The sequence below is a fragment of the Sus scrofa genome, chromosome 3, assembly GCF_054392235.1.
Source record: "Sus scrofa isolate SSC_HxYL_T2T_F1_AM1 chromosome 3, Sscrofa_HxYL_maternal_Yorkshire_Landrace_v2.0, whole genome shotgun sequence".
NCBI lineage: Eukaryota > Metazoa > Chordata > Mammalia > Artiodactyla > Suidae > Sus > Sus scrofa.
In genome coordinates, this window is record NC_139385.1 from 67,479,773 (window position 1) to 67,505,919 (window position 26,147).

Sequence of the window (26,147 nt, forward strand, 5' to 3'; positions counted from 1 at the left end):
TAATTAGGTTCTTTTTTTTCTTTTTTGCAGTTCAACTTAACTTGTCAGGTTCATAAAGCCTTTGAAGCACACTTTATTTATACAGATCTTAGTTTTTTCCCATGCTGCTAGTTTCCCTCTGGAACAGGATTCTTGTTTTTTGGTTTTTTGGTTTTTGTTTTTGGCCAATCCATGGCATATGGAGCTCACAGGCCAGGGACCAAATCTGCAGGGAGCTGCAGTTGCGACCTAAGCTGCAGCTGGGCAGCGCCAGATCTTTAATCCACTGTGCCAGGCCAGAGGATCAAACCCATGTCCCAGTGCTCCTAAGACGCTGCCGATCCTGTTGTGCCACAGCTGGAACTCCTCAAATAGGATTCCTTAATTGTCCTCTTGTCATTACCCTGACCTAGCCAATGTATTGCAAACTTAAGCAGGCTTTCTTAGCATCTTCTGATTAGAAGACCATCTAGAGTTTTTTTCCTCTGAGATAAAGGATCTAGTCTAGGAGTGTGATCATTTTAGGACACGTTACTCTTTTCTTACTCGGTTTCTTTGTGTGACCTTGTTCTGATCATCCACGCACCCCCCTCCCATTCTTGTTACACTTCTGACTTTGTTCAGAAGCTTGGGCTTGCACAGAAGGCCCCCCACCCCCACCAGTTTCCTGGTATATACAGACAAATATGCATTTATAGCTAGACTTTATAAGGAGGCAGGCTTATTAGAGGGTACAATTATATTGACAGTCTATTATTTAAATTTTAAAAATTTAACCGCATTCTTTACCTCTTTTTTTTTTGCATTTCAGCTTTTTTCTGGATATTTTTCACTTCTTCAGTACCGTTTCCAAAACAAATTTATATCCACTTACTATAATTTTTTTTCTTCAAATGTCCACACATTGTCACTACTTGTCTATAGGAGGTCCTTATTTTATTTATTTTTAATTTTTTCTCTTTTGCCTGCCCCGTGGCATATGGAGTTCCAGAGCCCAGAATCAAATCCCATCCTTTAACCCACTGTGTCAGGCCAAGGATCGAACCTGCACCCTGGCATTGGAGAGATGCTGCCGATCCATTGTGCCATAGCGCGAACGCCATGGAGGTCCTTTTAAAAAGGCTGTTGTTTATCTCTTTGGAATTCTCCCTGACATTTTTGAAAGCATTCTTGAGTTTTTATGCTATTTCCATGCTTGTAGACTCGTGATTTTTTTTACCCCTCTCAGAAGACATGGAATTAATTATGCCTCAAGAGTCCTAGTTCCTTTCGGTTGGAATTATATTAGAGATCAGAATTTCAGTGCCCATGAAACTCCATGATGGACAGAAGTGTTGATGGTGTTCAGAGGAAATGGTCATTGGCCAGTTTATCCCGTTTTCCCCATGATGTGCTATACCCTCCTTTCCTTTCTTTGTGAGGTTTCGTCCATCATTAAGACTTTGTTCTGTGTTGATGAACTCTGGCTCTCTGAAGAGGCATTCTAGTAGGATTGAAGGGTTTTTTTGGTTTGTTTTTGTTTTTGTTTTTTTGGTGTTTTTAGGACTGCACCTGTGGCATATGGAGGTTCCCAGGCTAGGGGTCAAATCGAAGCTGTAGCCACCAGCCTATGCCACAGCCACAGCAACAAGGGATCCGAACCATGTCTGTGACCTGCACCACAGCTCATGGCAAAGCCGGATCCTCAACCCACTGAGCAAGGCCAGGGATCAAACCCACGTCCTCATGGATGCTAGTCAGGTTCGTTAACTGCTGAGCCAGGAAGGGAACTCCCGGATTGAAGTTTTGTAGGAAATCTGGAAGCCTGGGACTTATTACTTAAAGGAGAATGTGAAAAGTTGTGTGGGATGGGAGAAATTAGCCTACTAGTTTCTCTCTCCCTTCACACAGTGGCAAACGGCCAGATGTTACTTTATCTTTTTGTTAGTCCTGGCAATCCTCGTTGTAGAGAAACTTCTGTTGGCACCTCGATTGCTATTTTACAGTACTAAAAAAAAAAATGCTTTTTAAAAATTTCTTCCCAAATCCTGTGTATGAGTTATGGAAAAAAGGAGGTAAATGTTCCAGGAAATATAATATCCCTAAAATGGATGTCTTTGGGCTTGTGGCCATGATAGAATTTTCCCTGGCACCATGTTGTTTTTTTCATTAAGTCAGTGGAGGTTAAGTTTAAAAACCTGACCTTCGGAGTTCCCGTTGTGGCTCAGCAGTAATGAACCTGACTGGTATCCATGAGGATGCAGGTTCGATCCCTGGCCCTGCCCAGTGGGTTAAGGACCTGCCGTTGCCTTGAGCTGTGATGTAGGTCAAAGATGCGACTCAGATCCTAAGTTGCTGCGGCTGTGGTGTAGGCTGACAGCTGCAGCTCCGAATGGACCCCTAGCCTGGGGACTTCCATAAGCCACAAGTGTGGCCCTAAAAAGACACACACACACACAAAATCCCTGACATTCAAGATTTGTGTTGTAAAGTTTCTTTTTAGTCTCTCATAATCTGGACTTTATCTTGTTGTCGCTTTTGTAACTCTGCAGCATTCCTCCAAATCTTTTGTCCATTCCTCTTTTTACTTTTAATCTGTGTTAAGGTTCTATTAGTTTGCAAACAATTTTGCAGAGAAATATTAAGACCAATTAGACCCTGGCTATTGCTCTATACTTCTGCTGCTCTTTTAGGAGAAATAAGCCTATGGCTTCAAAACTGAAGGTAAGCCTAGGGTTGGTAATTGGAGATGTTGAAAAATACTATTTGATGGTCTCATTTAGTCCTCACAACAGCTCTAGGTCTTACACCCCTGTTTGACATGAAGACACTCAGGCAATTAATAAATTACTTAATCCCACTCTGTTAAATATGACTAGAGAACAGTAGAGTATAAGATCCAAGCCCAGAAGTGTCTGCTGCCATGGCTTGTCTTCCCTGAAGCAGGTCTTATACTGTCACCTGCAGTAGAGTGGTGTGACCTAAACAGGGTCTCCATAGAGGAGCTTCTGGAAGTCCCTTTTTGATGGTCACTTAATGTGATTTCTTCATAATGCCTTTCCTAAAACAGTAGGTTCTTGGATAATATTTAATCATATGTAACCCTATTCATTTATGTTGTTTTCGTTTTTTGTTTTTGGAGTATGAGGTTTCAATTTTTAAGATATTTTGAAAGAGAATCCAGTTTAATTTTACTTAGGTTAAAAAGCCAGTTTGCTCTGCCATTCGTTAAAGGATACTTAAGTCATGCAGATAATCTGTGGCATACTTGATGCAAGTTGCCTTAAAATTGAAATGTCTATATTATTGGTTGCTGATAATTCTGGAAAAAGTGTATACTAACTTGAGTGATAATGGTGGGGCTTTGTTTTGTTACAAAGCACAGCCATGAAAGTGTCTTTCTAGCAGCATGTTGCCATAGTTTAAGATGGATATAACCTTTTCTTTTTCCCAGAAATAACTACACAGAATATTAGACCTTCAGAGTTTAAGTTTATTGCTTTAAGGCAGAGGAGGACACATAAATCTAGTGGCTTTTGATTAAAATAAAACACATAATCAATAGCTATATCAAATTTAGTGTGCTTTCTTTTATTATGGACCTAAAAAGCAGGCTGTTGTCATGCTCTCTGAAATAACCTTGACATTGAGTAAATCACAGAGGAGGATGTCATAGGCTTGACTTATGTATTTTGGTCTGTAACTGAGTTGATTAAGGTAAACCAAAGGCAGCTGGCAAAATATTTATAGGTAGTTAGAAAATGTTAGGTTTGCAGGGTGGAACTTCAGTTAATTTGAAACCATTTTCAGGGAGTGAGTTATAGGGAAGGTCAGGTGTATCGTGGAATGTGTGAAATTTTGACTTCTAACAGATGTTTAAATATTTGGATTAAGTCACAGTGAAGGTCCACAAAGAACTCCAGAGATTACAAATGACCAGCCTTGCTCAGAGAGAGCAGGACTTGATTCCCTCGTAGATGTGAAAGGCAAGGTGCACGTACAGGTTATTAAAGTCTTTAAGATGCCATTGATGGTTTTCTTTTCCTGAGGAGTAATGGCAGAATTATCACTGGAGAAAAATAGGAGCCTAGAGACCTTGGTTCTCTTAGAGTTTGCTCTTGGATTTTGGGAAAGTCACTTCAGTTCTCTGAGGCTGGCTTTGTTAGTTTGCCTTGGGTTTCTGTTTTGCGGCGGGGGGGGGGGTTTGCTTTCTATTTCCCTTTTTTTTGCTGTGGGTTTTTTTGTTTTGTTTTGTTTTGTTTTTTGGTTTTTTTTTTTTTGGCTTTTTAGGGCCACACCCATGGCATGTGGAAGTTCTCAGGCTAAGGGTTTAATTGGAGCTACAGCTGCCGGCCTACACCATAGCCACAGCAACTCGGGATCCGAGCCATGTCTGTGACCTACAGCACAGCTTCTGGCCACGCCGGATCCTTAACCCACTGAGTGAGGCCAGGGATGGAACCTGCATCCTCATGGATCCTACCTGGGTTTGTTAACCACTGAGCCATGAAGGGAACTCCCCATTTCACTGTTAATGATCATGGAAGAATTTTAAAGATCGGGAAGTGCCTGAAGACAATGTTGGCAAACATAATTTTTTTTTAAGTACATGAAGCTGGACCCTGTGAATTATAGAGCTTGATGTTTAGGGACAGACATTAGTTGGGTACTTGGAGAGCATGAATATTTATAAAAAGAGGCAGTGACTGCTGGCAGTCAGCAAAAATGAACTAGGATTGAGTCTAGACCTTGAGCCTCTTAAGGACAGAGACCATGTCCCTATCCCCACTGTGCCCCATTTTTAGAATTTCAAAGTGTACAGAAAAATATGTGAATGATATAGTATTATTCCCCTTCAATTTTCATATTCATTTCCATTCCTTTCCTTTTTTTTTTTTTTTTTTTTTTTGTCTTTTGTTTTTTAGGGCTGTACCTGTGGCATATGGAGGTTCCCAGGCTAGGGGTCTAATCGGAGCTACAGTTGCTGGCCTACACCACAGCCACAGCCACGTGGGGTCTGAGCCATGTCTGCAACCTACACCACAGCTCACGGCAACGCCGGAGCCTTAACCTGCTGACCGAGGTCAGGGATCGAACCCGCAACCTTGTGGTTCCTAGTCAGATTTGTTTCTGCTGCACCACGACGGGAACACCCCCATTCTTTATATTTTTAACAAATGAAACATGGCAGACCTACTTAAAAATCTCTCACCCATTTTTCACCTTGGCCTCTACTGTGACTGAGGCAAACTATATCGTGTCTGTATGCTCTTCTAGTCTACTTTTTATATGTTGATTTATGCATATAAATATCCATAAATTATATGTATGTAATATATAAACTTCATGTTTTAAAACATTTGCATAAGCTGTATTATGCTCTATGTAATTGTACTATGCAAGTATTTATATATATATAGAACATCTTGCCTTTTTTTAAACATCATTTCACAGAGGTTCTCTTCACACCCTGGAGGTCCCTATTCCACTGTTCCACCGTTCTCACAGATATTACTCTGTGGCCAGTTTATCCTTTTCTCCCCCCTTTTTTCCTCCATTGTCTTAGCAAGATTGGTCCAAGTTCTTCTAAACTGGCTGTATAACATTTTCATCCTTGTTCATTCAACAGCTTGCCTTTTAGGGTTTAGGTAATGTCATGGTCAGCATGACATTTTTGTCCCTACATACGTGATTGATAACATTTAAGGCACAATACTTTGTTATTATTAATTTTATGAGTCTCCTCAACTTCCACGTTGTGTTCCTCATTTTCACTGTTTGAGTACACTTAGTTCTTGGTATTGAGTCATAGGAATTTTATTGCTAGTTGATTTTCATTAAGGTCAGGCTATTCCATGATCACGTAACAGTTTTTTGACTACAGATATTTTTAATGGATGTCATTTATTGCCTCTAAAATTAGGGTGATCATACAATTTATTGGCCAAACTGGAGCACCCAAGGGTAATTATTGCTACTAGTAGCAGTGATGCTGGGGTAACAGTTGTAAATTGGACTGTCCCCTAAGCAAAAGTAAGTATGTAGTCACCCAATCAATGAGCAGAGGACAGTGGTAGATAATGACTGGCCGTGTTGGACAGAATAGAGAAACTGACCTGCTTGTGATGGGAAATGAAACCCTCAGTGATGAGAATTACTGTGAACCCATGTACCTGAGAGAGTGCGTGATGCAGGGCACTAAGGCAATACCTGCAACTGGCCCAGGGTTGCAGTTAATTCCTTAAGAAGGAAATAGAAGCAGCAAAGCGGAGGAGGAGGAGGAGAAAATCATTCCCTGGGTGGTAGCAAGCTTCTGATGAAGCAGTAATGAAAGACAGTTACCTTTTAGTGTGATTAAGATCTAGAAGGTTAATAAACCCTCTTCTCGAGGGAAATAAGCTTTGCCCTTTCTGACCTGATTAGACGAGAGAGGAACGATAACTTGGGTTTCCTTATCAGAAGACTAAGGTTAAAGATAAGGCAGAAATAGGACCCTGAAGGTGTCCCCTGTCACCTTCCTTAAGGAAAGTTTCTTCCTGCATGTGAACTGTGTGTACCTTCTGTGTTCTTCTGACACACTAACCAGAAATTAATACGCAAGTGATAGCAAGGAAATTGAACAATGCCTCCATCAGTCTTACTGCCTCAGCTGCTCAGTGATGAATTCCATCTTGAAGGAAATGTACTAACCCCAGGTATAGGAATTGGTGCTATGATTTGATTTGTAAGTAGCTTTCTTCATGTTGCTCCTTATTTCTCTTTTTGGATCAGTTAATTTATTCAACCTTCTAGTGGTTTTTGAGCATGTTCCAGGCTATGTTCCACTAGGCATCGGCAATAGAGTAGTCACTGAGGCAGGTGACATCCTTGCTGCCATGGAGCCTATTTCTAGAGATGCTAAGTGGTGGTGGTGGGAGGGGTTACACAAGAATAGCTGAGCAAGTGAACAGACGAGACGATTCAGATAGCAGTGCATACTGAGAGTAAAACATGCTGACCTGACAGTGACAGAGGTGTAAATGAAAGCTGTTGAGATACTGGGAGTCAGAGAAGCCTTCTCTGAGGACGTGACAGTTGAATGGAGGCTTCAATGATAAGCCAGAGAAGCAGGGCAAAGAGGAGCCCCAGCAGTAGAAATAGTAAGTAAGTCAAGAATGAGCTTGGTGTGTTGAAAGAACACCAAGAGAAACATAGTGGGAGAGGGGGGTGTTGGGAACATGGTGGAGGGAGGGCATTGTGAGTTCTGCAGTGAGTGTGGGATGCTTAGACTGGAGAGAGAAGTGTCGGTGTTATTGGCATGTAGACAAAATTGGAAATCATGGGAATGGATGAGAACACTTAGAGGGTTGAACTGCCACACTCCATCACTGAGGTCAAGTAGAGGAAGAGAAACATTAGTGAAGCAGGAAGAGTCTGAGGGCAGTAGGATGCCCGGGAAATCCCTGGAGGAAAGTGTTCCCAGAAGGAGAACTGTGGGTCATGTGGAAGGTTGCATAAGATGAGGACAGACTGGTTTATGGATAGTTCTGAGTTCCTCTTCCTGACATCTCAGTGGTTTCCCGAACCCAGCTCTCTTCATTGTCTAAGTTATCACCGCCCCGAGTACTTAACATTAACCCAACACTGTCAGCTCTTTTTGCTCTTGCGAAAGTTCTCCCCTGACCCTCTCTTCTCCAGCCTTATCTGTTCCATGGGCTCTGGCTTCAATGACTCAGCCCGTCTCTGATTTCTGGCTGTCCCTTTGACCCTCATGGCACGTCCCTGCCAGTGTGTCAACTCACAACATGGTCTTAGAACTCAGTACTCAAGTAGCCTCAGCTTCCTCTCAGGGTCTCCAGGGATGTGGCATCTTGGTCCTTCTTCACCCCCCTCTTCTCATGCGCTCAGTTCCCCTGAGTTCTGCCATCATGACTTTTTCCTCTTTATTTCTTCTGGTACTCCTGTTAGTCAGAGTGGATCGTCTAGTACTGTTTTCTAGGTCCCTTACTTAAAGCACTCTTATTGTTGTATGTTTATATGTTGTGTGCTTTTATTATAATTTTTTTCTATTTCTGGCCACACCTGTGTGGCATATGGAAGTTTCCAGGCTAGGGGTTGAATCAGAGCTGCAGCTGTAGGCCTGCGCCCCAGCCACAGCAATGCAGGATCTGAGTTGCACCTGTGACCTACGTTGCAGCTCATGGCAACACCAGATCCTTAACTCACTGAGTGAGGCCAGGGATTGAACCCTCACTCTCATGGGCATTATGTCAGGTTCTTAATCCACCGAGCCACAATGGGAACTCCTTGTATGCTTTTAGGATAGGATTGCATGTCTTTTTTTTTTTTTTTAATTGGTCTTTAAATACCTAATCTTATTTTTAAAATTTTTATTTATTTATGTATGTATTTTGGGCAGCCCACTGCAAATGGAGTTCCTGGGTTCAGAGCCAAGCCTCATTTGGGGCCTGTGCTGGATCCTTAATCCACTGTGCTGGGCCAAGGATGAATCTGCATCCCAGTGCTCCAGAGACATGGCTGATACTGTGGTGCCACAGAAGGAACTACTGCTTTTAAATTAAGTAAAATATCCTCATAGTTTAAAAAAATTTTCTTTTTTTTTTTTTTTTTTTTTTTTTGGCCATGCCCATGGCAAGTGGAAGTTCCTGGGCCAGTAACCCAACCTCAGTCACAGCAGTGATGATGCTGGATACATGACCTGCTGAGCTGCCAGGAAATTCCCTAAAAATTTTTGAGGACACTGAAAGATTATATTGAAAGAATAGTGTCTCTTTGTACATTCCTAATCTCCTGTCCCAGAAGGAGCTGTGTTCCATTCTTTTGACTTTTTCTCTCTCTTTTTTTTTGTTGGTATTTCCATATTTATAAATTATGTCTATATATCTATACTAAGTTTTCCTGACTTTTGCTTCACTTTTCGACATCATCTATGGACTTCCTGTTGTAAATGAAAATGTAGTTCTTATTCCCGATTTCCTTCCCATTCTTCCAATCTAGTTCCATCACCACTTGTAGCTAAGTCATGACTCTGTATTTACGTGGTTGTCACCGAGTAAATACATCTTACTCTTGAGCCAAGTATTGTGCTTGCATCTTTTCTTTCTTCTACAATGTTCTGTTTCCCTAGTATTAACGATTCTTATTCTCGTATAATTTTCCACATGCCTGTTTCATTCCAGTCGGTTCTCTGTGCCGTTTGTCTACCAGTAGTTCCCTCCAAACACTTTAATGCATCAGATCACCTATCCGTTGTATTTTGTCTCTAGTTTCCTCCTGAGACTCCTGTCCTTGTCCTGGCTGGACTGGTCTCAATCTGGGCCTCTGCAGAGCTGGCTTCTGGGTCTGCAGTTGACTTTATCCTGGGAGTTCCCTTTGTCTCCCTCTTGGGAGTGTTTTCCAGATCCTAAGATTTTCTCCTTCTTGGCTTCTTTTCCTTTATATATTCTCCAGTAGCTTCCTGAAGAGGTACCTGTTTGAATATTTTAAAGTCCTGGTTTCACACTTCACAGATGGCTGGGTAAAGAATTTTTTTTTTTTTTTTTTGGTCTTTTTGCTATTTCTTTGGGCCACTCCCGTGGCATATGGAGGTTCCCAGGTTAGGGGTCGAATCGGAGCTGTAGCCACCAGCCTACGCCAGAGCCACAGCAACACGGGATCCGAGCCGTATCTGCAACCTACACCACAGCTCACAGCAACGCCGGATCGTTAACCCACTGAGCAAGGCCAGGGACTGAACCCGCAACCTCATGGTTCCTAGTCGGATTCGTTAACCACTGCGCCACGACGGGAACTCCTGGATAAAGAATTTTAAGTTGAAAATTGTTTCCTCAGAATTTTTTAAAAATGTCTGCACTGTCTGCTGGCAGCCAGTGTGGCTATTGAGTCCTATATTCTCTGTATATTACCTGTTTTCTCTACCCCTTTAGAAACTTTAAAAATTTATTTTGCCTTCCTCTCTCTCTTTTTTCCCTTTCCTTCTCTCTCTTCTCTCCCCGCCCCACCCCTCTTCTTATTGTAACTGGCTAGAAACTCCAGTGCAACACTCAATAAAAGTGATATGAGAAGTTCCTGGTGTGGCTCAGTGGGTTAAAAGTCCGACTAGTATCCATGAGGATGCAGGTTTAACCCCTGGCTTTGCTCAGTGGGTTAAGGATTCAGTGTTGCCCTGAGCTGTGTGTAGGTCACAGATGTGGCGTGGATCCTGTGTTGCTGTGGCTGTGGTGTAGGCCTGCAGTTGGAGCTCCGATTTGACTCCAGCCTGGAAACTTACATATGCCACAGGTGTGGCCATAAAAGGGGGGAAACAAAAAAGGTGACATGACGTGAGTGGACATCCTTCCCTTGTTCCTATGTGAATTACAGGATTTTTAAAATCATAAACGAGTGTTGGATTTTGTTAAATGCTTTTTAATTCATCTCTTGAAAAATAAAGAAAAATCATGTTTTTAAATCCTTTATTCTATTAATATGGTGTATTAACTGATTTATTTGTTGAACCAGACATACATTTATAACCATCTGAGCCTGAGTTTTTTTTTTTTCCCTTTGGGAGGATTTTTATAAACAACTAACTTTTGGCTTTATTGAATTTTCTCTATAGTTTAAAGTGGGAAGAACTGACATCGTGAAATACCTGTTTAGATCTTTGATTTCTTTCAGCAGAGATTTGTAGTTTTCTGCACCTAGATCCTAGACGTATTTTAGAATTATACCTAACTTTTGGGGAGTGCTTATGTAAATGGTATTGCATTTTGAATTTCAAATTCCAGTTGTTGCTGCTATATAAGAAAGCAATGGATGTTTGTATATTAACCTTATATCTTGAAACCTTGGTATATTTGCTTATTCCAGCGGGTTCTTTTTTTTTTTGGTGGTGGTGTTGACGTTTGCAGTTTTCTACATAGACAGTTGTCATGGTGAGCAAAGACAGTTTTATTTCTTTCTTCTCAATCTGTACATTTTTTATTTCCTTTTCCTGTCTCATTCCAGTATGATGGTGAATAGAAGTGGTGAGAGCAGACATCTTTGGCTTTTTCCCATCTTAGTGGAAAGTATACCATTCCTCTGCAATACATGCAATGTTAGCTGTGGCTTTTTTGTAGATGTTCTTTCTCACATAAGTTCTGTTCCTAGTTTCTGTAAAGCCAATATTTTTTAATACCATAATTCACATATTTTCTCTCTCCTTCTGGGTATTCTTGATGGTAACTCATAGTATGAGGCTCTGTTCAGTTTTCTTTCAGCTCTTTTTCACTCTGTTCTTTAGAGTGGATAACTTCCGGCGCGCTAGCTGCACGTTCACCGATTCTTTTGCCAACCAGAAATCTGCTGTTGAGCCTCTGTAATGAATTTTTCATTTTAGTTACTGTTCAACTCCAGAATATCCATTTTGTTTCATAACTTCTCTCTTTATTTTCTCTATTCACTGAAGCTGTTTCATCACACTTTGCTTCAGTTATTCAAATGTGGTTTTATTTAGTTCTTTGATAGTAGCTGTTTTGAAATCTTCATCTGCTAAATCCAACATCTGGGAACGCTCAGACATTGCCATTGACTGCTTTTAAATTTTTTTTTCCCCTTGAAGTGTGGGTCACACTTTCCTTTTTCTTTGCATGTCTTGTAAATTTTTGTTGACTAGTGTTTTGATGCAGCTCTAGATTCTTGCTTCTTGAAGGTGGTGGTTTCCTGGGCTCATTGGTTTAGTAACTTGATTGGACTGAATCTCTAGAGTCCGTCTCCTCTGTTGTGTATGATTACGAATGCTCTGCATTTTTGTTTTCATTTTTACGCCTGATTATCTCAAGGGGTTGCACCTGTGTCTGCCCAGCACCATGTTCAGCCCTAGGTCGGTCAGAGGTTGTAGTCAAACCCTTGAAGCAGGAAGGCTCCCTCCTTGCTGATGTGCATATGGACCAGGCAGCTGTTGTACTTGAGGTTTTCCTTTCCTCTGGCCTCTTTCAGCTCCTCTGTGTGTGGGCTTGGGTTCTGTTGGCCAGGTGTGTATGGGTGGCTTGGGCCCTCCCTGGTCTCTGCTGGGCATGACCATAGCTCCCAGTCCACCTGGGATGTGCAAAGGGCTTTTTAAGCCCCGTAGCTGTCTCACTCCCTGGAACTCCCAGTCAAGTCTCTGGCTGGTCTGCAGTGACGAAGTCCATTGCGCACCCCACACAGGACAGCATCCTCAGGCTGGCTCAGCCATAGGCCCTCCCTATGCCTTTGCCTCTGGCTTGACCCACAACTCTCAAAGTATGTGAGTCCTGCCTGAGAATCATCTGGATTCGAGACCTGCCTCTGCCTCACTGAACTTCTGATAGAGCTGGGGAGGCTGAGGGCAGCTACTGGTAGGAAGGCTCAGACTTACCCTGTTCTTGGCCAAAGTGCAGTTGTTTTCATAAATAAACACTTCTCACTTTGTCGTATCTCTTTGGTGATTTCCAGAGTACTGAAATAGGTTTTTTTCCCTCTTTTGTCCAGTTTTATAGTTGCTTTTTGGGAAGGGGATTTGAAGGCCTCCTAAAGTCTTTATGTCACAAGTTAGAAGTCCTCTGAACATTTAAACAGTGCTCCCTGGGAGTTTCCCTCATGGCTCAGTGGTAACGAACCCAACTAGTATCCATGAGGTCATGGGTTCAATACTTGCCTTTGCTCAGTGGATTAAGGATCTGGCATTGCCATGAGCTGTAGTATAGGTTGAAGATGCAGCTTGGATTCTGTGTTGCTGTGGCTGTGGTGTAGGCCGGCAGCTGTAGCTCCAATTTGACCCCTAGCCTGGGAATCTCCATATGCTGAGGGTATAGCCATAAAAAGATGAAAAAATAAAAATGCTCCCTCAGGTGATTCTGTTATGCAGCCAGCACTGAGAACCATCCCCCTAGGATTCTTTAAGCTCTAAATACATACACGTAAAAGCATAGTGTAGCCAAATTTTTGCCATACTGAATTTCTAAAAAATACCATCTTGAATTTCTTAAAAAAAATGTCTTTACTGTCTGAGGTTTTCTAAATAAGGGCCTAATTATAAAACAGGACCTAAAGAGGGGCCACAGTATAGACCTATTTTCTGCCAAGTTGGCCAGCAGCCTTTCTTGTTTATGTATTAAAGTTGGCAGGTTTAGCCCTGGACTTGCTATGCTATTATTTTTATGTACAGCTTAGTTGGCTAGCATCCATTTCCTAAAACAGTTTCCTAATCTAATTTTTCCAGGTTGGAAAGCTTTTTAAGCAGTACATGTGCTCTGCTCAGAGGTTGTCTGGAATCTATGCTTGATGTATTCTTAACTCTGAAAGGATATTATTCATGGCTGACATATTAGCAGAGACTAAATCGAGAACATTGGGTTATTACAGAACATTAGCTAACTGAATTGTGTGTGTGTGTGTGTGTGTGTGTGTGTGTGTGTGTATGTGTGTGTGTGTACTGCTTTAGAAATACTGCCAGTCAGATTTTGAGGATAGGAGTAATTGTTCGGCTCTAGACTCCATAGTTTGATGAAGTAAATGGATAAAGGTGCCACTGGATCAGTAGTGGACAAAAGTAGCATAAAAAAAGATTAGTAAATCAGTCTTAATAGAATGTAAATGCATGGAAATCTTAAAGTGCCAGTCAATGGAATCTAGTAGTTAGAGCAATGTTTGGTATATTTTCTTTCATTTTTCTGGACTGGTAGTTCTCAAAGTTTGGCCCAAGGACCCATGAGAATTCCTGGGACCTCTTTAAGAGGTTCACAAAGACTGTAATAATACTGGTATGTTATTTGGTTGTTTTCTTTGTTCACTCTCTTAAATAATAGCAGAAGCAGATAGAATTTAGCTGCATTTTTATTAAGCTAGATATTAAAGACATTTGAGCAGATTTCACGCTACTAAATTTTTTGTTTTAGAAAATAGGTTTTTTTAGGAGTTCCTGTCGTTGTACAGCAGAAATGAATCCGACTAGGAACCATTAGGTGCGGGTTCGATCCTTGACCTTGCTCAGTGGGTTAAGGATCTGGTGTTGCTGTGAGCTGTGGCATAGATCAAAGATGCAGCTCAGATCTGGCATTGCTGTGGCTGCGGCATAGGCCAGTGGCTGCAGCTCCGATTCGACCCCTAGCCTGGGAATCTCCACATGCCGCAAGTACAGCCCAAAAAAAGACCAAAAGACAAATAATAATAATAATAAAATGTGTGTTTTTTTTTTTTTTTTTGACACGAATGGGTTCTAATTCACATGAGCAAAAGGTCTTTAAGGTCCTTTAATTTTGAAGTTCTGAGACTGAAAAGTTTGAGAACTACTGTATTAAATATAAATGAAATATAATTAACATATTGTACATGTTGAATAATATGTACACAGCATCTGAAGTTGCCCATCAGCTATGAGGAAAACAAAGAACCTGGCTTTTAGAGGGGCAGAAGCGATTCACTTCACTTCACAGGCCTTTTCTGGAGACTGACAGGCCTTGGATCTGGTCTGCAGAACCTGGCCCATCCGGCGCCCCTTCTCTTCCGAAAAGCAGCGGCCACAACCAAGCCTGCCTCAGTGCCCTCAGACCGCGCCCGGCACCGAGCACCGCCCAGCCCACCTTTTTTTTTTTTTTTTTTTTTTTTTTTAAATATCACAATGTTTTAAAATGAATTTTAAATAAATATTTTGAATATTTTTGGTTTTAATTTCTACTATGTTAATATGATAGGTATAATTCACATAAATGATCTTTGTAGTCCTTTAATTTTTCAGCATATAAAAGGATTTTGAGACCAAGAAGTTTAGGAATTCCTGTACTAAATATAAATAAAATATAATTGACACCATATCGTATATGTTGTAAAACATACATTTTTGCTTAATATGTCATAAATGTTTCCCATATCATAATTTTTAGTAGGTCCATAATATTCCATTATATAATTGCCATCTTTAGCTTAACCTTAAATATTGTTATGACAAAATTTTGATCAGTTTCATATGGGTTTTTTTTTTTTTTAAATTTAAAGGGATTTGGAAGTTCCCTCATGGCTCATGGGTTAAGGATCTGGCATGGTCCCTGCCAGCTATAACTCTGGTTATAGCTGTGGCCAGGTTTGATCCCTGGCCTGGGAACTTCTACATGCCTCAGGTGTGGCAAAAAAAAAAAAAAAAAAAGGATTTTCCTTAGTTCACTGGCACTGTTACTTACTACCAGGCATTCTACAAGGCATTGGCAGTTACAGAAAAAAAAAATGAAATGGGATTCCTGCTGTAAAGAAGAGAGTTAACAACAGATCTGAGATGCTTGTTATTAGAAAGATCTGTTTACAAGGTTGGCCGTTGACTGCTTTCTGGGAACTTGGCTGGTAAACACAGATATGAAACTTTCCCACATGGCAGAAGTGGCTCACTGTGCCTAAATTATTTGTACAAGCTATTTGGTTGATGCTAAACACCTGCTTTCCTTCTTAGAGTCTGGAATTTTGGTATGTGCTGAGTAGAGGCTGCTGACATGACCAGCCTAGCCCATGGTGACAGCCTTGGCACTGAATCTCTGAAGCGCTTCCCTGGTCGCAGCACTTTGAATGTGTTGTCGAAACTCATTGCTAGAGGAATTAAGTGTGTCCTGAATCACTCCACAGAGAGACTTGAAAGTTTGTGCCTGGTTTCCTCCAGATTTTGACCCAAGTGCCTTTTCCCTTTGCTGATAGAGCTGTTACTGAGTCCCACGAGTTCTTCTAGTGAATCACTAAACCCGGCTGATCTTGGGAATTCCTGGCACACCTGCTATTGTGGATCACAGAGTTTAGTGGGGAAAAGGAGCCATGTATGTCGTTAGAGTACAGTGTAATTGAAGCAAAATGGGACTGTCTTTAAGATAAAGCCTAAGATAAAGAGGAGCTCAAAGGGAAACAGACATCAAAGAGAGTTTCATAGGGAAGACAACCAAGAGCATTTCGAAGGATGACTGGATTTTTATCAAATGAGGAAAGAGAAGGGTGTGTCTGATAAGCAAACTGCCTGAGCTGTGGGGGATAAAACCCATGGTGTGTGTGGAGAACTCTAAGCAGTTGGGCAGTTGGGTAGCATTGAAGCAAGAACTGCTCCTGCGCAGCAGAAGAAATAATATTGGAGGGTTAAACTGGGAGACACTGAAGGGTTTCTGGTTTCAGAAATGAGCTATGGGATAGTCCAGATAATAGAGGGAATCCAGGCAGTCATGGAAGACAGTTAGGTTCTCATCCAGGTGAAGTATAAAATGAGGGCTTTCTGAAGAAGAGAGGTAAGCAAATGTGCTGAAATTCCAGTGCTTGAAAAGCTTCAACATTCAGAAGGCTGGGTGGGTGGGACCTGAGGAATTTTTGAGAAATGGATTTCATCCTGTAAGTGAGAGCTCCAGGGTGTGTGTGTGTGCGTGTTTGTAGCATTCTGTGCCTCCTATCCATTTGAGGAGGGCCACCCTCTCTGTCCTCCTTAGCTCACCAGATGAAGGAGAATTGGCTTAACATTGTAGGTGACCTTGTAGGAACTGTTAGAATGGACCACATCGTGAGATGCTTGGTGCACTCACTGATCCTTTCTTCCTATGCAGCATGATTCTAAAGACTAGGACCCCCAGACAGTGAGGTTTGCTCTAGACAGTGTGGGCAGGGGTGACTGTGGATGGAAGGAGGTAGCAATTTCCCTAAACTCATTCTAAAAGCCTTCATTATACCAGGACAAATAAGACATCAGTGTTTGCCATCTGGGTCCCGTGGACACCTTTTATTTATCTTTATTGTAAGTAATTTGATAAATAATGCAGAAATAAGAATAAAGGAACAGAGGGGGAGGGAGTGAGATGGACTGGGAATTTGAGTTAATGAAAACTAGAGACAGAAAGGGTAAGCAATGAGATCCTACTGTCTAACACTCTATCCAATCCCCTGAGATAGATCGTGATGGAAAATAATATTTTAAAAAAGAATGTAAAAAAGAATAATGGGACAATGAGAAACAACTCTTTTGTAAATTTTAAGAGGAAATTAAATAAAGCAAAGCCAGATTCTTATTTCACATATGTCTGGTTCGGTAGGTATGTCAACTGAAATGGGCCGTGTTCTTTCACTACTACTAACTGTTCACTATCAGGCATGAATTGGGACAAATTCTGCTTATAAATTCTAGTTCCAGATTTCAAGTCCAGGTCTAATGGGTTCTAGTTCATCATTATCTCTAGTTCTTCTGTACCTCTATCATCAAAACACAAAACTTTTGAAAATATTTATAGCTCATAATTTTGTTGAAGCCATCTTCTTTGCTCTTTGACTACAAAACATTTGTTATTGAATCTAAAATGATTGATCCAATGAAGTGTTTTCATTTCTACATCCTTTTTCTAACCACTTTAGTATGCACATGAGCATTTATCATTTGTCTCTTTATGAATCTAGCCAGTTAATCCTGTTGCACAAATACATCTTAGACAAAAGAATACTGTTAGCCACCCTTTTAACAAAACAGGAAGTTCTGAGTTCTTACAGTTCATTGTGATGAAGTCCTTCCAGTCAAATGACTAACTTGACGAAAATGCTGTGTTTCCTTTTGGTCTTTAGAAATTATTATTCATTCATTAATTCTTTTTTGTTTTGCTTGTTCAGAATCATCCATTCTTTTGTTGTTGTTTCTGTTTGTTTTTGTCTTTTTAGGGCCACACCTGCAGCATATGGAGGTTCCAAGGCTAGGGGTCAAATCAGAGCTATAGCCGCTGGCCTACACCACAGCCATAGCAACGCAGGATCCAAGCAGTGTCTGTGACCTACACCACAGCTCACGGCAACGAGGGGGGTCCTTAACCCACTGAGCAAGGTCAGGGATCGACCCTGTGTCCTCATGGATACTAGTCAGACTCATTTCCACTGAACCACGACAGGAATTCCCCATTCTTTTTTATTTTGATTTTTAAAAACTATTTAAAATAATTATAGAATTATAATTAATTCTGTAAAACAGTACAGAGAGATACAGTGTAACTTTCACCCCTTTTCTTCCATTGATTATTGTGGTAAGTTATATCTATCTATTTTCACCACCGCCACTAATAAGATGTACAAAAAAAAATTTTATCACCACAAAAATCTCCAGTTGTGTCACCCCTTTATAGTCATACCTGCTCTTCCATCCTCCACTATCCCTCTCTCCTGACAACCATTAATCTCTTATCCATCACCATAAGTTTGTCATTTCAGAAATGTTACATGAAAGGTCCTGACAACCAATAACCTCTTATCCATCACTGTAACTTTGTCATTTCAGAAATGTTACATGAAAGGTATCATAGTATGTGACCAGTTGAATTTGACATTTTTCACTCAGCGTAGTTGAGGTCCATCCAAGTTGTTGGCTGTTCCAGTAGTCCATTCCTTTTTATTGCTGAGTAAGATTCTATGCTATGGATGTCAGCCTTGTAGACAGCATATAATGGGATTATGTATTTTAATCCACTCTACTAATCTCTCTTTTAACTGGTGTATTTAGGCTATTTACATTTAATAGGAGCCATGATGTTACGCTTAATGAAGTCTGTCATTTTATTTCTGTTCACTCTTGTTCCCTCTGTTTTTTGTTTTTGTTGTCTTTTTCATGACTTCTTATGGGTTTTCTGAACATTTTTAAAGAATTCTGGAGTTCCCGTGTGGTGCAATGGAAATGACTCCAACTAGGAACCATGACGTTCTGTATTGTAAAAGATGTTTTTCTTTTGGGTACAAAGCAATACCTTATGGAAAGTGTCTGCTAACGAGTTTAAGTCCTTAAAGAAGATGGTTAATAACCATCTGATAATTTTAACTCCAAGCTTTTTGTGGCTTGTTGAATTTCAAAAGTTCAGGTTGCATAAATTCATTTTTATATTTTTTAGAAGTGAAAAACTGTTCCTATGGCTGAGTAGACTTTCACGAACATTATTCTAGATTATGCAAAGTATTGTTTTTTCTTCTCACTTCACAATGAGAATGGAATTTGGGACTTGATGATAAAATTACTAAAAAGAGATAACCATGTCTTCAAGGGAAATCAAGGAAAATGATTGCAACTCTTTAGATTAAGAAAATATTTCTAAGAGAGGGTATAATAGGTATATGCAGCATTATTTGATAGCTTAAGGTAGTGCACTTTATAAGGTCAGTGGGTAGATTTTAACTTATTAAACCTCTCCCTGGGAAGTTGGTTGTGAATGGCATCGTTAATGATTGTATTACCTAGGGGACAACTTGCAAATTGTGACTGTGTTCCAGAAAACTTTTCAACCGTAGCATATCTGGTATTTATGGCTTAGGGTAAGTATAGTGAAAAATGTCATGTAAAGGAACAAACAGAATTGTATTCTTTGTTTTAATGTAAATAAAGTGTATGATTCTATACATCTATGAGCCCCCATTTCCCCTTTTGAGTTTAGAAGGGTTGTAGTTCTTTTCTTTTCATAATCCATGCTTATATCATGGATCCTGCTTGAAATATTCCAAAAATAGGAAATGAACTTTTTGATTCCACATAACTCTTAAGAGACCTTGGAAATAGCTGTCTACTGGATATTTCAAAACCTTCTCTGGCCCAAGTATAATCTTAAGGGTTATGGACCTAAACATTTTAATGAACCCCTCCTGTTCCTGGACCTGCTAGCCTCCAGTCCAGAGGAGAGAAGGAGGCAGGAGAACAGAACAGCATGTATTTCCAGGCTGCTAGGCTCTAGATTGACATTGAGGATAGTACTGGCTACCTCAGTGCCATTCAGTGAGTGGCTTGGCATCACCTTGGAGTCTGTTAGAAATTCTCAGGCTCCACGTCAGACCTACTGCATCAGAATCCTCAGAGGTGAGGTCCAGAATTTTGTGTTTTAACAAGCTCTTCTTGGGTGTGTGTGTTTTTAGGGCCACACCTTCAGCATATGGAGGTTCCCAGGCTAGGGGTCTAATCGGAGCTGTAGCCACCAACCTACGCCACAGCTACAGCAACACCAGATCCGAGCCACATCTTCGACCTACACCACAGCTCATGGCAATGCTGGATCCTTAACCCACTGAGCGAGGCCAGAGATCGAACCCGCAACCTCATGGATACTAGTCAGATTAGTTTCCACTGAGCCATGACAGGAATTCCTGAGCTACCTAGTCTTGTTGCTAATTTATAGCTCCCCATTCTCATTGGAATTGTCTGTTCAGATTCTTTCTTTCGACCTATTTCATTAGGACGTCCGTCTTTTGGCTTTTCTAGGCTGTCATTCTCCGAAACCACCTTCTGAATCCCGTTCTTTTAGTTTATCTTTAAGAGATCTGTAACTGGGAAATTGTCCATAATTTTATCTAGGCCTATTTAAAAATGGTTTCATAAGAATGGTGAATGTGAAACAAAATTTTTTAAAAGGCAGTGACTTCCTGCAGTGTACAGTTTATTAAATTTTGGAATCTATTACTCAAGGAGTTCTTCATATTTAAAAAAATTTTTATCTGGATGAAATAGTTCAATGTAGAACTAAAGAACAGAGGGAGGGATGGACCACATGATTTGTCAACATTCTTTCCAGTGCTAGAATTTTATTATTTAATGAATACTTAAAGTTAAGAAATTTAAAACTGGATTTAGGAGTTCCCACTGTGGCACAGTGGGTTAAGGACCTAGCGTTGTCAGAGTTCCCACTGTGGCACAGCGGTAATGAACCTGGCTAGTATCCCTGAGGATGAGTGTTCCATCCCTGGCCTTGCTCAGTGGGTTGAGGATCTGGCATTGTCGTGAGCTATGGTGTAGGTCACAGACGTGGATTTCCTAGCAGGACTAGGTATAAAAAGGCTTTTCTGCACAGAGTCTCAGCTTTCTAGGTGGCCTGTGGACTTGCTCTGTTGTCATGGAGAGAGCACTTTTAATAAGGAAAGGTGTAATTTGAAGTCAAGGATGGGTGTGAGAGAGAGATGGGAAGTGGCACATTCTGAGCCCTTCGTTAGCTGTGGGCTCGGGATTAAGAGTAGCAGCTAAAAAAAAAAAAGAGAAAAAGAAAAGGAGCTCCCACTGTGGTGCAACAGATTTGGCGGCGATTTGGGAGCTGCTGGGATGCGGGATGCAGGTTTGATACTTGGCCTGGCCCGGTAGGTTAGGGATCTGGTATTGCCACATCTGTGGCTTAGGTTGTGACTGTGGCTCTGATCCCTGGCCCAGGAGCTCCATATGGCCATGGAGCAGCCAAAAATAACAAAGGAAAAAAAAAAAAAAAAGTAGCAGTAGCATCTGAGCCTGAAAGAAAATATCTGTGATGTTATCCAGGAGTCCATGGGCCCAAGGGATTTTTTTCAAAAGCATGGCCAGGTCACCTCAAAGCAAGGGGGCAGTTTGGAATTTGGGGTGGGGGCATTTCTCTCCTGGCAGTGGCTGCTCTCCCTGCTGGGTGAGCCTGGCCTCTGGTAAAGTGGTTTCCAAAAGTACCAAGAAAGGGGATGTAGGGCAGAGACTGCCTCCGACCTGTATCCCTCCTGCCATCCAAGAGCTACTAAAAAACTGAACCTATTTGCCATCCCGTCCTGCTTACTTTTAAAAAAACTTTTTATTGTTAAAAAAGTTTCAAATGAAAAAGAGTTATAAGGATGGTACACATAACTTCTCTGCACATTTCACATTTTATGAATATTTTGCCACTGTCATCTTTCCATCTCTAGATATTTCTTTTCAGAACCATTTGAGAGTACATTACAGAAACCATGGCTTTTTACATCTAAATACATTTATTTCCCAAGAACAGAGAATTCTCTTACCTTATGACAATTCAGGTGTCACATTGAGGAAACTCACCATTGGCACAGTGTTCCAGGCCTTGGAGTCTATCTTACGGTACCTTTGTCCAGTGATGCTCTTTGTAGCCTTTATTTTTTTCTGGCCCAGGATCAAAATGAGGATTGTAGTTTGTGTTTAGATGTCATGTCTCCTTTAGTCCCTTAAATCTGGAGCATTTCCTAAGCCTTTGTCTTTGATGACCTTGACATTTTTTGTAGCCCAGGCTTTTTGTTTGGTCCATTGTTGCTCACTTTGGACATGTCTGATGTTTCCTTCAGATTAGGTGCAGATGATGCATTTTTGGCAGGAATTCCACATAAATGAGGTGCGTCCTCTGCGCATCGCATAAGAGGGAGCAGGCGTGTCTGTTCCATTGTTGCTGATGCGAACTCTGATCACTTAAGATGATATCTGCCAGATTTCTCCATGGTAAAGTTAGCATTTTTCCTTTTCTAAATTAATAAGTACTTTGTGGGGAGATACTTTGAGATGATAGACATATTCTGTTCCTCATCGAACTTTCACTTAACTATTTCAGCATCCACTTAAAAAATTGTTTTTGGAGTTCCCTGGTGGCTTAGTGGGTTAAGGATCTGGTGTGGTCACTGCTGTGGCTCTGGTTACTGCTGTGGCACAGGTTCAGTTCCTGGCCATGGGTGTGGCTAAAAATAAATAATTTACTTAAAAAAATTTTTATACAATTACAAGGTTACTTTCCTTATAGTTATTTATAGTCATTACAAAATATTGGCTATATTTCCCAGGTAGTAAAATATATCCTTGAGCCTTTCTTACACCTAATAGTGTGGAACTCCCACTCTCCCACCCCTTTATTGCCCCTCCCTCTCCCCCTCCCCACGGGAAAGCACTAGTTTGTTCTATGTGTGTGTCTGCATCTTTTTGGCTATATTCACTAGTTCATTGTATGTTTTAGATTCCACATCTAAGTGATGTCAGATAGTATTTGTCTTTCTCTGTCTTGCATCCATTTTTGATTTTTTCCTGAATCAGTTATTGTTATGACAATTAGCAAAGGGGTGATTTTCTAACAGTCATCATTCTTTCATCATTTGTGGACTGGCATTCTATTATAAGAAACACTTTTCTCTCATCTGTTATTTTTTTTTTTTTTTTAGGGCCACACCCATGGCACATGGAAGTTCTCAGGCTAGGGATTGATTTGGAGCCACAGCTGCCAGCCTACACCATAGTCATAGCAATGCCAGATCCAAAGCTGTGTCTGTGACCTATGCCACATCTGCAGCCTACACTGAAGCTCATGGCAACACCAGATCCTTAACCCACTGAGCAAGGCCAGGGATTGAACCTGTGTCTTCATGGAGCCTAGTCTGGTTTGTTACCTCTGAGCCACAACCAGAACTCCTCATCTGTTAATTGTTATTTATTATTATGACTCACAGATTCTTATTTATTCAATAAGTTATAATCCGTTACCATCAATATTTCTTGTGGTTCTTAAATTGCCTCAAATTTGGCCAGTGGGAGCCACTCAAGTAGCTTCCTGCATTCTTTTGATATTGCCTTTTTAAAAAATAACATTTTCGGAATTCCCATTGTGGCTCAGTGAGTTAAGAACCCAATAAAGTGTCTGTGAGAATGTGGGTTCAGTCCCTGGTCTCTCTCACTGGGTTAAGGATCTGGCATTGCCACAAGCTGCAGCATAAGTTGCAGATGCAGCTTGGATCCACTCTGGCTGTGGCTGTGGTGTAGGCCAGCAGCTGTGGCTCCTATTCGACCCCTAGCCTGGGAATTTCCATGTGCCGCAGGTGTGGCCCCAAAAGAAAAAAAAAATTTTAAATAAAAATAATGTTTTCTTACTTGATACAAAAATGTTCCAGGTTCATCTTAGAGTTATTCCTCCAAAGGGTTCTAATTCTTCTTAGTGGCAGATGTCTGGAAACCACCGCCTTGGCACTGCCTACGTGCTAAGGGGTGAGTAGGGAAAAACTCCCAGGACAGTTGACTCATGCTAGCCTTGGACAGTCCACTTGGTGTAATCAGACCCTACCGCCAGTATCTGGACCTGGCAGTCAACATTATGTTCATTTCTATAGCCTCATACTATGTTCTTATCTCAGAGAAAGCTTCCTCTTATTATTTGACCCTTTTAAAAAACATTCTCTCTTTTACATGAATTTTAGAATCATGTGTCTAAAGTCCAATTCCAAAAAGAATCCATTTTTGTTTTGTTTTGAAAGGTCTTCAGTTTACTGTTTAGCTTAGGACAGGATTTGCCTTAAAGAAATTTTTTTTTTTTGTTATACTTTTTACATTGTTCTGTCAATTTCTGCTGTACAGCTAAGTGACCCAGTTTTTCATATATATACATTCTTTTTTTCACATTATCCTCCATCACGTTCCATCACAAGTGATCAGATATAGTTCCCTAGGTTATAGAGCAGAATCTCATTGCTGCTTCCCGCCACCCTCCAAGATTGGGTGTTCCCACTTGGAATTAATAAATGACTTCATTTTTTTCTTTTCTCCCAGGCTTCCGGAAAAGGGGTATCACATAAATCTTATGTGTGTCTTATTGTAATTGTTCTAGTATAATTGTGTAGAGTTTTGTGTTTGTGGATGATATCCTTTTAACATTTCTTTTACTGGGAATTGACATGTATGGAAGAGGGCCTAAATTATGGATGTGTAGCAATGCATTTTATTTCACTGCTAACCAGGTAGATAAATAGAACCTTGATTGCACCCTGCCTTTTCCTAATCACAGTCCCTTCCTCCCTCCCTCCTAAAGCCAGGAAATTAAGGGAACTAGAGCTGCTTACGTTATTCAATACAAGGAAACATGAAAGTGCCATAAAATTCTTGAGAGATATTTAAGATAACTTAAATGTCTTAAATAGAGATACTTAAGGGCTTTTAATATATAAGGGACAAGGAATACTGTAATTGACTGTTTTTAAGTCTTGCTTTATGAAACATGAACATTTATTTTGTTCAGTAAGTCTGTTCTTACTGAGTCCATCCTTGAATAATGCAGAGATTACAGTGTAAATTAAAAATAGTCTTGGAGTTCCTGTCATGGCTCAGCAGGAACGAATCTGACTAGGAACCATGAGGTTGTGAAAGTTCGATCCCTGGCCTCGCTCAGTGGGTTAAGGATCTGGTGCTGCCGTGAGCTGTGGTGCAGGTCGAAGATGTGGCTCGGATCTGGTGTGGCTGTGGCTGTGGTGTAGACTAGCAGCAACAGCTCTGATTAAACGCCTAGCCAGGAACCTCCATATGCCTCGGGTATGGCCCTAAAAAAAAAAAAAAAAAAAAGAAAGTCTTTCCAAGTTCTGTTTTGTTTAGATGTCAAGATAGTAGCCTTGAGATGAAGTTGAAACTGTTGTTCTGACTTCATTTAATGAGGTTATGGAAATTGCTCAGACCACTTCCCCAGACTCCCTACCTTTCTGAGCTGCAGACCAGGATAAATGAATGGTTTCTTTTCTGCTATCTCTTAGATTTCGGTGTCCAGCTCTGACCTGGCGCCTCTGCTCTCTGTGCGCTTTGTAACTGAGCTATCTCATACCATTGTTCCGGTGCCTACATTTGTCCTCGTCACATCCACATTTATTGCCCAGGTCAGCTTTCCTGACCTGTGATTCTCTCAAATTTGGGTAGTTAACTTTGAGGGTCATCTTCCATCTACCTGGTTCAGTTTTTAGAGATCAGGAAATTTGACCAAAGTCTGGCCTTGGAAGGTTTTTGCAGAATAGGAAGTACAGAGGAAACATTTAGCCTGTGGAAATGAATTGTTACACTATATATTATGTCATATTCATTACATGATTACATATATTACCATCGTATTATCATCAGTACTTCATCTCTCTGTCTTCATACAAGTAGGGTCTTATAGTTGTTTATACTTTTGAGAAATGATGTTGGTATTATGCTTAAAGTGGTAATTCCCAAAACTTGTCTTTTTCTGCTTACCTTTAACTTTCTGAAGTGCTCATCAGAGGTACTGACATGCTTACAGATATCTGTAGCACTAAGGTAGTGGTGGCTTTGTCATGTAACTAATCAGGGCTCTTTCAAATTTTTAATTCTGTAGCAATTCATAAATGAATATCCATTTTTGAAAAATGTGACTTTAAAATAGCTCCCCTTACAGTTCTGTTTTGATTATAGTGTATTTTAAAAATATATATATACACACACACACATATATATATATATACACTAATAACTGTTGGTTTTGCCTCTAGAAAAACTGATTGCTTATCAACGAGAATTTCTTGCTTTGAAAGAGCGTCTCCGAATAGCTGAACATAGGATCTCCCAGCGCTCTTCTGAACTAAATGCTATTGTGCAGCAGTTCAAACGCGTAGGAGCAGAAACCAATGGAAGTAAGGCTGCATCGAATAAATTTTCAGGTACGGGTGAGACTTTTGGTTTTATGGAAGGATTATATTTTCAA

General features: G+C 40.7%; 1 protein-coding gene across 7 annotated transcripts in view; it reads left to right on the forward strand.

Moving 5' to 3' along the window:
* The window catches only part of MGAT4A (alpha-1,3-mannosyl-glycoprotein 4-beta-N-acetylglucosaminyltransferase A), a 105,195-nt gene that overhangs the window by 16,752 nt on the left and 62,296 nt on the right, over positions 1 to 26,147 (forward strand). For all 7 annotated transcript variants that reach the window (XR_014839446.1, XR_014839445.1, XR_014839448.1 and 4 more), the window contains 1 exon segment: positions 25,936 to 26,103. Coding sequence is in view for 3 of the 7 variants with exons in the window: in XM_013987863.3 (XP_013843317.2) it covers positions 25,936 to 26,103 (168 nt within the window). In the remaining 4 variants the exon portion in view is untranslated.